This window comes from Numenius arquata, chromosome 8 (genome assembly GCF_964106895.1).
Source record: "Numenius arquata chromosome 8, bNumArq3.hap1.1, whole genome shotgun sequence".
In the NCBI taxonomy this organism is placed as follows: domain Eukaryota; kingdom Metazoa; phylum Chordata; class Aves; order Charadriiformes; family Scolopacidae; genus Numenius; species Numenius arquata.
The window spans coordinates 34,142,574-34,157,200 of NC_133583.1; the positions used below are offsets into that span (position 1 = coordinate 34,142,574).

The 14,627-nt window shown below is 40.5% G+C and overlaps 1 protein-coding gene across 4 annotated transcripts in view; it reads left to right on the forward strand.

Moving 5' to 3' along the window:
• The window catches only part of DNM3 (dynamin 3), a 173,916-nt gene that overhangs the window by 137,387 nt on the left and 21,902 nt on the right, over positions 1 to 14,627 (forward strand). For 2 of the 4 annotated variants that reach the window (XM_074152579.1, XM_074152580.1), the window contains one exon: positions 7,224 to 7,245. The exons of the other annotated variants lie outside the window; for them this stretch is intronic. In XM_074152579.1, the coding sequence (XP_074008680.1) occupies positions 7,224 to 7,245 (22 nt within the window). The remainder of the gene's footprint in view (positions 1 to 7,223; positions 7,246 to 14,627) is intronic. 4 annotated transcript variants of the gene reach the window in all.

Sequence of the window (14,627 nt, forward strand, 5' to 3'; positions counted from 1 at the left end):
TACATACCTCTGAATCCCTTCCCACCCTCTTTCAGTGGCTGCAGTGGAGTCCTCTTTTGCCAGTGGAGTGGTGCAGAGTCACTTTTAATTACCTCCTTCCACTGCTTTTGATTTCAAGCCCAACTGATGGCGCCAGGGGCTGAACCACAGGGAGATCTCCAAGCAAGTCCTGCCTATATTAAGCAGCCTTGCCAGGCAGATGCTATACAGCTACACTGCACTTCCTTGTGGTGTTTTTGTTATTACATTTTAATTTTTTTTAGCCTGAGACAGGAGCTATGTTAAAATCTAGTAACTCTGTAATGTGCTTGTACATGTGAAATTCTAGGTTATGGTCACCAACTTCTCTTCTGCTCCCTGACCTCACTTCAGATATTTATACTCTGTGTGTACATGTATGCAATTCTATGTATATTTGATTTCACAGGTAACATATCCTGTATATACAGATTTGTTAAAATGCATGGCATTATTTTAAGCCAGTAAGTATGCGCAGTTCTTTGAGTCTTTTTCATAAACCGAGATTGGATTTCTTTATTTTTACAGGAACAGGAATGGTTTAGCTGGAATGAAAACGTTCATTCCACTGCATCGTTAGCTACAGGCAATCTTCAGTTGAAGCCTAGCCCATTTTTCATTCTAAAGCTCTAATAGTTTGACTATTAATCAACATGTAGGATGAATTTCTGGGCCTGAGAGAGCTTGTCTGCATGCCTGTAATTTAAGCTGAACTTTTTCTTTTTTTTTTTCTTATGAAAGGAAGGTAGCCAGAAAATAAATTATATTTTAAAGACTTCACCTCCCTCTCACCCCCTTCTACCATTCCCCTTCTGATAAATACCCCAAAAGTTTTCACAGGACGGATATGAAGATTTAGCTGGAGTAGCAGATCCTCAAATGTGTCATTTGATGCTCCAGTATTTCTAAAGAAACATTCGGTTAGATGAGAGAAGTCACTGACCTGGTGATTGTCTCGGGTGTGATACTTAGTTCTGAGAATCCAGTCCAACTTGCTTTTATCAGTTTAAATGTTAATTTTAGGGTCTCAGATAAAGTTTTTCCTCCCCTTCTCCATTACAAGGAAGCTGTAACCAGCAGCCCACATGATAACGGGAGCACGAAGATCTTGTCATCTGTTTACCTGCCTTTTCAGCAGCCTGCTCTTTTCACACAAGGGTCACGGGCTCTTATCAAGTTGGATAAAGCCTTATGGAAGGATGACAGAAGGAGACAAGTCGAGCTGTGGGACCAGCTCACTGTACTGACAGTGATACTTTCTGTTTGCTCCTCCTGCCATTCAGTTCATTCACTCTTTATGGCCAGTTCCCTCTCCTCCATACCTACAAGCCTAGAAGGTGAAGATTCAGAGGGCTGATCCTCGAGTTCAGAGACAGGAATGGGAAAATCACGCTCGGAAGGGCAGGAATTGTTTCCTTACACCGCTTCTCTACTCTAGTCTCACCAGGCTCCCTAAATCACTCTGCACAGACCTGTGGAACATGCAGTGCTTCTCCAGCCCCCACTGAAGAAAGTGGTCAAACAACAGTCTCCATGCCCAGTGGCTTCTTAAGAAAAGTCTTTTCCAAAGGCCACATTCCTCTTTTCCCAGGCCTAGTAAGCAGCAGGAGCAGCTTTGGGTCAATCAGTGTGTGTATGTGAGTTTTTGGAGACCACTAAGCAAATATCTTTGCTTTTTCCTCCCAAATATACTTCCCAGCTTAATGGGAGAGCTGATGCAGAGCCCTTTCCAGCTCTGAGGCAGGGGAGTATGCTTTGGAACATGGACAAGGACCTTGTGGGGGAGGAAGGAAGAGAGCCATGTAGTTCATATAAGATGCAGAACTATTTCAGTTTAACTGTCTAGGGCTCTCAAAGACTGCAGTGCTTTAGTCTGTGGAGGCTGAAAAGCAATTTCACTGCAATTGTGCTAAAATCCTCTTGGTCTGGCCATGAAGTTTCATTTGACCATTAAGGAAATAACGCATCAACCCTGGAAACAAGGGAAGAGTATCTTTCACCAGAAGGCACATAGCTGCCTCCATCAGTGATCCAGACAAGATCGCACCACTACCATACAAAACAGTGTTCCCTCTATTGGTCCTGCATTGCAATTAACAGAGCCTACTGAGGCATTTGGTCTTTTCATGACCTCATTATACCAGTGTCTCAGAATTATCTATTGCACAGTTAGAGGTGTTTGGGCTTTCTTTTCCTTAGTTATTGCTAGCTGATGACCTCCCAGTCCAGCGCAGCAGCTGTCATTAGTCTGTCAGTATATTATTTTATTCTGATTCTGTTTTTCCAATCCTTGAAGTTATCCATTATTCCAGGACACTGTTCAGTCCCTCATTGTATTGACAGTGCCTCACATTTTTGTGTTATGGGCAGGAACAAATGTAACTAGCAAATTCGTGCTGTTTTGTTTCAGTAAGACAGATCCATTGAAAACTTCAGTGAAATCTTTCAAGGCTGCTCATTCTTCTTCCTATTTAGTTATCTTTTAGTTTCTTACTGTACCATTCTTTTATTTAAAAGTTCATCTTTATGAACTTAATTGCCAGTCTCCTAAGGGTATCACTTTGCTGAACCAAAGATGTGTCAAGGTTCTCTTAGTCAGAAAATCAGTTAACTTACTGAGTCTGGCATGCTCTGCCATCTTGCTTTTTTGCCTTTTTTTGTTGGGTGGTTGTTGTTATTGTTGGTAGTGGTTTTGTTTTTGGGTTTTTTGGGTGGTTTTTTGTTTGTCTTGTTTTTTGGTTTTTGTTTGTTTTTTAAAGTCTCTCTTTAAAAACATGTTCAAAAGCCTTGCAGATAGTCATGGTTCGACCAACAAACCTGTACTTGCTTGGTTGAGTGTGGCCGCTGCACTTGCTGTTCTGTAGACCCAAGTACCATGCTGATACCTTCATACTGTGATTCTGCACCCACTCCATGCGCAGTAGCAGGAACTGGTATGTTAGCTCTACTCAGAACTGATGACTGGATATGGGTGTCTATCAGTGATACTTTTAGGACATTCTGCACAATGTGTCTTTCTCTTTAGAGGGTAGCAAATTTATTCCCTCACTGCTTCCCTTCACATCTCCTGTCCTGGTTAGAAAAGTAAATTTTGTTTCACCTGAGACAGTTTGTGCAAGAAATTTTGTCTGTGAAACCTTGGTAGCCAAAATACTTTGCTCTGAGAAACCCGATGAAAATCATCTTGTCAAATGGAAAGCTTCAGGGCTGATGACTCAAGTTTTCCCCTGCTCTGGCCTGGATGACAAGAAACTGCCTGTGACAGCCATGAGGAGCTGAAAGCAGTAATTCACACTCCTGCGACACAGCATTTTATCCTTTGATGTTATCAGTAAATTGCACCCAGAAATACAACCTGTGATTCCAGACCACGGTCTTTCCTCCATGCCTCCTTCGCTGCTTGCCTGGCCACTGATTGGTTTTCCTTTTCAGGGCTTTTCATTTTTATACTGGTTCACTTCCCACTCCTCTTCAAACACTTCCAAACATCAGTTGTGTTCCCTCAGGCTAGTTGATCTGTTGGTGCATGCTTTGCATAGGCCTTCACTTTCTCCAGCCATGGTCATTCATGGTTCGTGTGAATGATGGTTCACATCACTGTAGATTTTCTTGCCAATAACCATTGCCCCTGCACACACTCGTGTAGGTGTAAAGAAGTACATGCATCTGCAGGCATCTGAATTTAAATTGTGCTAGTTTACGCTGAGGTATGTTTCTGTCTAATTCTAGGGAGTATTAGGCACAAATAAGAATTGTTTAATGTCAAATATATAATTATCAGTTGAAAAATCTGCACCCTCTCAGAGGCCTTGTCAACACTTCATGTCTCAAAATGTGTAGTATCCAGAAAACTGTGGTGTTAACCTTTTCTAGTCCATGCTGAACATGTGAAAAATCAGTCCTTTTTTGTGTTTGCATGGGATCTTTGTTCACTGTGATTAATAGTCCACTAACAGTGTCCAATACAAGTTCAGTGCAATGTACAAAGTGCCTTTGATGCCAGACATTCTACAGTGCTGTGCAGAAACTAAAGCTAATAGTTGTAAGCCTGAGAGGACTGGAATGTTTTCAATTTACTTTTAAACAAATGACTTTATTGTGCCATTCTCATATGGGAGTAAATTCCACAGCTTTAGTGCCACATTAGACAAAACTTTTTTACCTGCTGATTTCTGTTTATACTTGGAGAAGAAAAATTAACCTTGGTTAGGGATTGGGGAGAATAGGACAGAACTATTAAACTCAGTGGGAATTTTGCCAGGGGCTTCGCTGGGAGCAGAGTGGGATGCAGGAGTACAGGGTGTAGCTGAAGGGTGATTTGTGGTGCAGAGCAGAGTTCAGGAATTCTGTGTGCCTGAAAATCATTCGTGAAGGGCACCTGTAGGAAAAGCTTTAAAACTGGTTTTGCCACTCCTGAAATGTAAGGAAGCAGTTGTTGTAGTCTGAGTAAATGCTGGTGGATATTGGGAGGAAGATTCCTGGTGACTGCAGTTGGAGATGTATACAGCCTAACTACTGAAAGGACCAATTCTCAAGTAATGGGTGTCTGTAGCCATATAGGAATGGCATCTCTTGACCACAAGGAGAGAAAGTGTCTCTGAACTCAGCATATTGCTATTGTAATGGTAAAGATTTTCAGACTGAGACAGGGAAGTTCTGAAAGAATGAGTCTTTAATGCTTATAGGATGGTCTAATACCATGGATTTGTAAAAAAATATAAAATACTTGCAAAATGCCCAAGTAAGGAACATGGATCCTTTCAGCATTGCTCCAAGTGGGAGGCCCTCTAATGCTAGTAAGTGCATCATAGTCTTCTGAAAGGTATAATACAGAACCCATTCCAGTATCTCCTTTTGATCAAAACATGACTGTATGTTAATTACTAGCAGAACCAAAACACTGGTTTATTTTTTTTAACTGCTCACTAAGCATTTTTTTAAACTAACCCTTTTTTTACAGGGCTTTTGTTTTGTGCGTATTACGTGGCTTTATTGCTTTATAAATCCATAAGCAATCAAGAAAAGGTTTGAGTTTTGTTTTGACTGATGTTTTTACTTTGGCTATCTGCAATTCATTAGTATCTTATGTTACACGCCACTGCATGGAAATCCAAATAAAAATGACAAATTTAGGTGATGCTTAGATAAATGCAATTACAGAAATTGGACATATAAATCCAATTACCTGAAAATGGCGTTAGAGCCTTTTGTCTTTCTCTGATGTTTCTAACCATTGTCTGATCTTTTCCAAAATAATAGCTGTCTTGTTCATCTCTGTGCCATGGCTTCCCTTAAAACCTTACCTCAGTTACAAAATGAACAATGTAAATGGTGCAAATCATATTGCAGTGTCCTCAGAGCCCTGAACCCTTTGCTACCACTGATTTGGCCTCTAGAGGTAAATATACCTAAAGCTTTTGTAGACTGTCAAGAACAATAGGGAAAAGAGTCTGAGAGCCATTTCCATTTCAACTTGTAAGGCAGGGAAAGTCTGTCTAGTTTGTTCCTCCTCACTTGGTAGCTTCCTTCCTTTTTCAAAAAAACAATATATGTTGATCATTACTGAAAAGAAACCAGTGTGTGTATAAAGGGTGACAGCTTTTGCATAGCCAAAGGCTGCCATGAGTCAAAACTGAGACCAGGCGTGTTACTCAGCAGTGCTGGGAAGCTTGTGGGGGGAAAGGCAGTGCCAGTTCCTTCCCAGGTGATGCCTGTATGTGGTTTATTTCCATGAGCAGAACAATGATTTTGTTACAAATCTGGATTTTCTAAAAAGTCTAAGATGTGTTTCAGGAGTTGTTGTAAAGCCTCTTTCCCTGCGGTGGGGGAGAAACGGTGTAGGAGAGGGCAGGATCACTCTTGTTTAAACCAGGTTGAATGTTACTGGGCAGCAGCTCTCCATCCTGTCCCAGCAGCAGATGCCCAGCTGCCCTCTTCAAACGGCAAACACTGCAGTGAGGAAATACCATAAGGGCCTGAGGTTGTATTAGCTTTCCATAGGAAAAGCTCTGCTCTCAGGTAGAGTAAGGAGCAATTATGTGCTTTTGCCTAAGAATCCTCAGACTCTCCCTCTAACCCACTCGCTCCCCATCCATCTGGAAAAGAAAGCCCCTCACTTGCAAAACGTCTTGGGAAAAGAGAGGAGGAGGGAATACACTGTGGTGGAAGCATCTCATCTCCTTTGTCTCCCAAATGCCTGTCTACAGTAGGGATATAATCTGTGCTTAAAGGTGGCTCCCTGGGGGGCCCCAGTTTGGCAGGCAGACTGGTAGGGAACACATGCTCTGAAGCCAGAGGGTGTCTCAAATGAAATGATATTTGAATCTCGCCATGCAGGTCTTAATGTAATCCATGAGTCTTAATATGGCCATAAGGCTATAAATTCAGGGATTTTGACCTCAAAGTCTTTGAGTGTGTTTAAAAATAGCTCACCCATCCTCATTTTATCACTTCATATACTCTGACACAATTTTGGAACCTGCCTCCATCCCATCTAGCAGGGGAACACTATAATTAAGAATCAGTTTTGAAAGGCTGTTCTCTCTTAGCTTAAGGCAGAATAAGGCTTTATGTATTTTGCAGGAGATTATAAACAATTCATCAGCTAAAATTAGCAGTAAAAAGGGAGCCCCAGTTCTTTCCTGCGCTGTGGTTTGTACCACAAAGACTTAGTGTTTTTAAATCATGACAGAGCTCCCTAAAAACCTTGAAAGCATATTATGTATGTGTCACTTTGGCTCAGTTAGGAATAGTCTCACCTCTAAGCCAGTAAGGCCATGGGTTCAAGTTCCATGCCCGCCCTTGGATTTAGCTGTCTCACAGTAATTTTATTACAGAAAACATTTTAAAATAGAACCATAGGAGAAGAAGAGTGAAACTTTTATATCTGTAACTGCACTGTGAGGCATTCAGTCATTGGGACGATACGTTAAACCACTGTTCTTACTACCCAGCTTTGCTCAGCAGGCATAAACCCTCTAAAAAAGGGAGGGGTTACCCCTAACGCTATGGCAGTTTTTTCTCTTTTGAAAAAAACAGTTCTAATCCTTGGGAGTGTGGGTGAGCTACTGTTCCCTGTCTAAAAGAAATTTGCATTTTCATCGTGTTGCCATAAGGATGGGGTTCCTTGATTGTACGTTGCTGTGCAAAAGCTGAAAAATCAGTCAAAAGAATCTTGACTTCACTGTTTGCTGCTGACTGGTGACAGAAGGAGAAAAAAATAAATCAGTCTTTTGAACTGAAAAGGCCATAGGTCATTTTAAATATTAACTTGCAAAAAATACCCAACTGAAGTGCGAGGTTAGGGTTCTTTGTGGCAACGATAAAGCCAAGTGATCTTAACTGCAAAGGTAAACTCCATATTGTGTCTGCTTGGACCTCGAGGTAGAGTGCTCATCACTGATGTCCTTTAACATCCCCACAGAGAGGAGGTCAGAGTGACTTAAGGTTTAAACTTTATGGTTTCATTTTGGTTTGTGCCAACAATCATGTGGTCTTATAACATGAAGTGTTTATGTTTGTTGCTTACATACATGTGTATTAAATTACCAGAATATCACCGTCTCTTAAATACAATTTACTTTTATTTTAGGGAGGGGAAAAAAAAAAACTTTCCTTTTCTCCTGGCTTTGTAGAATACTTAGGAGGGTTTTGGCATATTTATACAAAATGGAAGCCGTATCATAAAGCAGTATCTAATTTCATTTGGTCTAAGATTACATGCAGAATAGTTGCTCACAATTAATTTCTTCCCCTGAAAATAATTTTACCCAATAATTTTCAATTTCTGTTCTTGTGGCACAAATCCAAAATAGTCCTGAATGGATGATTTTCTTTTGTTTAGCAATATTTGTGTAACTTCAGTAAAGCTCTCAGTGTTTTCAAATTCCTCTTCTGGTCTGTTTTGAGGTTTTTCTGCTACAGGAATGTTGCAGCTCAAACTTTGCTTGCAAAGTAAATGGAGTTCTTAAATGGGGAGCATGAATGGTGGTGATCATTGACGCTCTACTGGGGTAAGAATTCCTGCCAGAATTTGTAGACCACTGTCACTCTGCCTGATGGAGGGCTTATGGAAAACCCATTAACGTGTATGAGAGCTTTGAATCTTAGGACCTGAATTATCAAATGAAATGTTTTGATGAGAACTCTGGCCAAGGTACGTTTGGCGTATGACTCACATCTGGGAAAGGTAGATTTATCTACAGAAGATCCTGGTGGTTCTTGTATGTCTACTTGCTAAATTAAATTAAACACATTCCTGCTACTTTTTTTTCAGATAAGCAATTACTGTGGGTACTACAGAGACTATGCGAATTGGGGCAAGAGATCGGATAATCCATCTTGTCGTGGCAGGAATGTTGGCCCATTTAGTCACATCTGGGATGTGGGTGGGGTGGTCTCTGCAAGGCTTGAGTGGGTAATGGTCTGTCAAAAATTGAGGTAAAGAGTGGGCTAGCCAGCTAGCCTGCGAGGGGAGGTGGCCACAAGACAGATTTCTGTACTAAGATGTGGTCCATGCTGGGAGAAAAAGATTGAGAATCCTTCCCATAGAGCCTGGTTTAGCAGTATTGACTGCGAGGCAAAGGGGAAAGGAAATGGTGCCGCTCTGGAGCACAGTGATCCAACTGTGTGAAATCAGTGTGGGTGCTATTAAAATGCCATCTTCCTCTCCCTTCCCCTTTCCTTCCTCCTTCTCTCCCCCTCTGCTGTCAGCCTGGCTGAGGAAAAGTCAAATAACGTACGACTGTGTTCCTTGGCATCACAACTGCAATTTCCCTTTAGGGACTTCAAACTTGAGAATGAGAGGTTTTAAATCTTGCTGATTCGTGCTATTCCAGCAAGCATATGTGTGAGGAGAAAGAACAATGCCAGTTCGAAACAGAAATCACAAGTGAGAAATCATTGCTGCTAAATCAGGTGTTGCAGAGGCCAGTGGAAAAATCAGACGCTAAGAAAGTAGGAAATTACTTTGTTTAGAGCTGGGAAGGTTAATGAGAATGAATTAGAAAGTGTTCTCTGTGTATTCAGCCCCTAAGGATTTGAGCAAAGTTAGAGGGATTTATTTACTGATTATCCAGACTATACAACTGGCAATAAGATTAAGTGAGGAATTTTGGAACATGCTGACATTTCTTATTTGCATCATTTACTATGGAGATCATTTGTCGGCACTGCACTGAGTTTGTGGTGAACCAGGGCTTAGTCTGGCCCAGCAGAGATGGATCTGGTACTTCTCATGGCTTGAGGGGTGTGGGGGTGAAAACAATTTAACGTCCTCTTTTGCGTCTCAGAGAGGAAACATCAAGTTTGTCTAGGTGCTTATCAGAGGAGAATTTCAGAATATTTTCCTAGACATCATTAATTATGGAAAAGAGTGCAGTTATAGGTGACACATTGCATTAGATCAACTAAAAATAAAAGACAAGGCTGTAATTTATAGAGCCTCTGCATTGGATGCTGTACAGAGCTCCCCCACTACAAGGCCTCCTCCAAGTCCGTCCTTCCCAGCACGCACACAGATATGCAAGCTGCCCTTCTCCTCCTGTATTCAAATTTCTTTAAACTAGGCTGGTAAGTACTGAAAAGTTACCATCTCAGCTAGAAGAAAAGAAGGCAGACCATGGAATGGGAGTTCAGTACAGAATCTAGGAAAAACAGAATTGTGATTTCTGTTCTTTATTCTGGGTGCCTACCTCTAAAAGGATCACACTTTGTGGAAAACATGCAACACTTCTATATTATTCACATAGACACATGAAGTCAGAAGATGTGCTTTGAAATGTAAACTTGGTCAGTGTGTTTTCCAAGATTTGCCTTCACCAAGCCACTGTCCATGCACTAAGCACGTATTGCCACGTTTTAATCTCATAAAATAAGGCAATTCCTTGTCCCTAAAGAATCCTTCAACCGAGTCTTGTGCACTTTTGCTGGAATAAGAACTATTTTGTTAGTGACCCTCTCTTGGGTGGTTGCTGCTGAGTAAAAGTCCTCAATAGAGACCAGTTCTGCCAACATTTCTTCTAAGAATGGTTTTGGTAAGGAGGTAAATAACAGATGGAAAGTAAGGTGTTATTTCAGTCTTCGTGATGACTCTTAATACTTCTCTGATCAGCATCATGGATGACTAATTCTCCTGCTTTCTATTTTCACCGTCTTTGGTAGAAGCTCCAAGACTTCTATTTGCTTTCCTTCTTAGGGGAACTGCATACTACAGCCAGTAGCTTTAATCCTTTAATCCTCAGATGTCCGGTTGATGCCTCCACCCATTCATTACCTCTTTTCACAGCAAATGATCCTGTTCCCTTCACAATTAATATCCACTGCTGGACCAGGCTGTTGTCTCTGGGAATGCGTTTCATGCATTTGGTAACAAATGCACAAATAAATTTCAGCCTGAACATCTTCTGGGCTAATCACCACACTTTGAGTCTTCATCATCATGACTTGAATTCCAGGGTAACTCACCAGTATTTGAGACTTCCCAAAATCCATTGACCTCCTTCTACATTGAAATAATGACAAATATCACGCCAATATTATCTCACATCCTAGGTTTTTTTTCTAATGCACTCTTATAAATATGGGGCACTTCATGTGTTGTTATGACAAGGAAATTCTTTGACTGAAAAGTTTGCAAATTCCAAAGTAGTATTTGTTTTATAAACAAAGGTGCTGTTTTCCTTATGCCAGCCTCTTTCTGCTTTTGCTTGTCCAGCAGTTTGTTCTGAAAGGCATGAAGCAGCTGTTGGCTCTGAATCAAAACTTGCAGCGCAGGGAGGGTTATGTAAAAGTCCTTTGTGTGAGAGATGTACATGGCAGCAAATGGTGAAATTGGAGTACAGATTCTTTGAGGGGAGATGGCTATTCACGACAATGTTTTATTTTTTACTTGACTTTTGCATAGAATGAAAAGAAAGGTAGAAGATATTGTAATTTTTTAATTTTTTTTTCTGGGGGTATTTTCAGAAACACCTTTTCTTGTTGCAGTGTTGTGAGCTTGTAATTTCATGCTGCTTTGCACCCAGTATCACCCACTGGATGGAAGGGCTGCAAGAGGTTGTCTAGTTGTTTCCCCTGCCTCAAGGCAGGATCTCTGTACCATTTCTGAGGGATGTTGCTGTGATCTTTGGAGGAGATTCTGCAACTCTCCTAGTCCGTCTATTTCTGTGCTTCGCTGCTCTTACCATATAACACTTTCCAAATATTTGTTTGATGTATTTTTCTATCTGCAAAGACACTCATCTCTCCCCTTCCACAGGTGGTTTCTTTTGAACTCAACAGTCCTAATTGATCTTAGCTTTTCCTTACAGATCATATTTTACAGCGCCCTGAACATCATCTTCAATGGTTTCCTCTGAACACTCTCAAAATGTGCTACAAATTTCTGGTAGTGTGATAACCAGAATTGGATGTACAATTCTTGTACTGATTTCATAATAGGAAGATGCAGTTTCTCTTCTGCTGAACTGCACCTTAAGTGGCCATTCTCATGCTGTATGTTTATAACTGATTTACTCCTGCCAAAGTAAAATATTTTCTATTCATAATTAATTTCATCTAGATTTTTAAAATGTTTCTCCAGATCATTGTGAACTCTGGTCGTATCATCTACTGTATTCACTTCCTCTTCCAGTTTATTCTCATCTGTAAATGTAATAAGCAAAGGCTATAATCCACCATCCTGACCATTAAGGCATTAATAAGCACATTAAAAATATAACCCATGTGAAAGTCCCCTTGGTAAGAGTTTTCCAGTTTAACAGCGAGCCATTGACAGCTTTGCTATGGAAAAGAGCATCTAACCAGTAACTGCAGAGAGAACACGCTTCCGTTAATGAAAAAGTCACTTGAGATTGTGTCAAAAAGCTTTACTTAAGTCTGAAATATGTAGCATCTAACCTTACCCGTAAGATCTGAATCCCTGCTGTAAAAGGAGATTGGATTGATCTGACATGATTAGTTGTCAATCTGTTAAGAACTATAAGATAAAAGTAACTCCAAATGTGTTGGAATTCTGTTAATACATCGTTCCTTTCTGTCTCAAATCCAAATCAGTTCCAAATCAACTTCTTGACTGAAGAAGGCAGGGAGAGAGCCTAACACAGTTTTTGAATGTTTGGGACCGTCAAAGCTATGTAAATATCTGGGGAGCAGTATGTGGATTCAGCAGAAGGTTTTAGCTAATGGTCTGTACTATATGTCTGTAACCACAAAGAAGAATCTAAGTAGGCAGTTGTTTAAACTAATCCAGAGAGTTGAATACCTCTGAATCAAATTTAGCCAGGCTATATCTTTCTTCTGCATGGCTACGAAGTGAGAGAGATCGTGTGTGCAAGGGAAAGCTGGATCATAACCTCTGCTTGGAGCAGTTCAAGGCTGCTAATGAAAGCATAGTAGCTGAGAGGGGCAGCCTGTGGGTGGCTTGGTAAAGGCAACAGCAGTACGACATGCTGAAAGCATGGAAGAGAGTGGCAAAGTCACCCTCTGTGAGGGAAAAGGACAGCTTCCAAGCTACCCGGGAAATGTTCTTTTTCTGCTGCTTGCTTTGTTGTAAATACACAAAAGTAATGTATTGTCATTTACTTGTGGTTCCTTCCAGTAAGAAAACCTCACTGTGTGAAGCCATCATGTGGTTTCAGCAGTCCTCTGGCAAAAGGCACGCTATGTACAGCTGAGAGTATATTAGCTAAATTATATATACAGCATCAAACTGCAATGAAGAGAGAATATCAAGAATCAGTTGTAAAGATTTAGGAAAAGGCAGGGGAATTTAGGACAATTGTGATGTGCTGAATGTTGGTGCACTAAAGAAAAACCTTACTTGGACAGGAATAGATAAAATAGATTACGTGTTCAGCAGCTGTGAATTAAAACATAAATACAATCTTGAGAGAATGATTAATTTTCAGGTTGCGGTTGTTGTTATGAAATTGCATCTGTACATGAAAGATATTAAAGCAACATTTAAATGATTGGTTTCTCACTGTAGCCATGGATTTATTTCTTAGCATACAGAGCATTGCTTTGCTGATGCTTTGACTTTTTATCCTTTGGTCAGTCACCTTCCAGTCTGCTTCCTCTCAGTCATTTTTAATAGAATGCCTTTTTGATTACAGAAAATTGGTTGATACACTGTTCTAATGAAAATGCTAGACAAACGCTCCTTCTTGAAACTGACATCAGGAATGTTATACAAGACATTCTTAAATATGCTGGCAGCTGCCCTGAATGTAATGAAATCATGGAAATTAGAAGTATTGCACTCTCTGTGTGGCCAGCTCAAGACTGTTTTCAGTATGTTACTCAGTTTTGCTGTGAATTTTCTTGGGACATTCTTCAACACGCTTATAATTCTCATATTCAGGAAAATTATCCTTATATTCTGAGGTACTATTCTTTTTTTTTGGATTGCACCTAATTCCCCGTGGCTGAGTTCCTTTGTACCGCATTAAATAATTCTTCCTGCAGGAGAGAGTTTACAGTCTTCAGAAGACTGATAACTTTTCTGGTAGAAATGCATGTGTAGTGTAAAATCCTATTCCCACTGCAGCCAGCAGTAAAACTCCCACAAACTTAAGTGGTTTGGATTTCACATGCCATTTTTAGTCTTCTTTTGTATGATGCTTCAGTTAATCCTTAATACGTTCTTAGTACAGAAGGCATCTAAATGCAGGAAAGGTAGAAGAATAGCAATGATGCATACTTGGTGTTTAAGTAGCACCTTTCCGTGCAAGGATCACAAAGCAGCTTCTGAAAGACAGGTGAGATCCACTGCAGAGTGTAAGGAATGGGTATTATTTTCATTTTTCTAAAGTGCAGATAAAGTAGAAGGGAAGGACTTTATTTCTGTGGCTATGTATATATGAATGGAAGCACCAACCTAACTTCCATGTTGCCTTCCTTTTGTCCATGGTTTTTTCACCTATTGCTTTTCTGTAGCTTTGGTGTATTTTCATCAGAAGTTCTTAATTTGAGTATTCCAAGATGAGTCTAATTTTATTTACCTGTTTTTTAGCACTTTAGATTCTTCCATCATTTCTGTTTTGGACTCTTACAATAACAGTTCCTAAAGTCGTTGCAGTTGTGTTGGTTTGAAGTAATAATATTCCATTCCTGTCAACAATTAATAGCAGTATTAAGCAAGAGTCAACTGAACGAAAACTTAGCCCAGATTCTCATACGCTGTCACTTAATGCTTCCTATTGGAACTAGCAAATTCTGGCTCGAGGATGAGGAGCACTGAAAGGGGACTGTGGCTGCCTTGGCTGCTGGGAAAGACGGCACAGAAACCTGTTCCCAGCTCCTTCTGTTCTCCTTTTCTGTTCTACATGAACGTTCTGTTCAAGAGTGGTCAGAGGGGTGTAAGGGTTTTCTTACATATTCTGGTTTGAGTTTATTCATTGCAACAGACTTGCAAAAGTCGTTCTAGAATGCAGAGTGGCAGGGTGGCTTGCACTGAAGCTTGTGCCACCGTGATGCTCAGTGAGAAAACCAGCCGTTTCGAAAGAATGACATGGAGATGAAACAGGGTGTTTGCATCACTTCTGTCTTGTTGTGATGCCTAGCTTTGCCAAGCAACCTTGCTCTCAGATGCTGCTGTTGGCACAAAG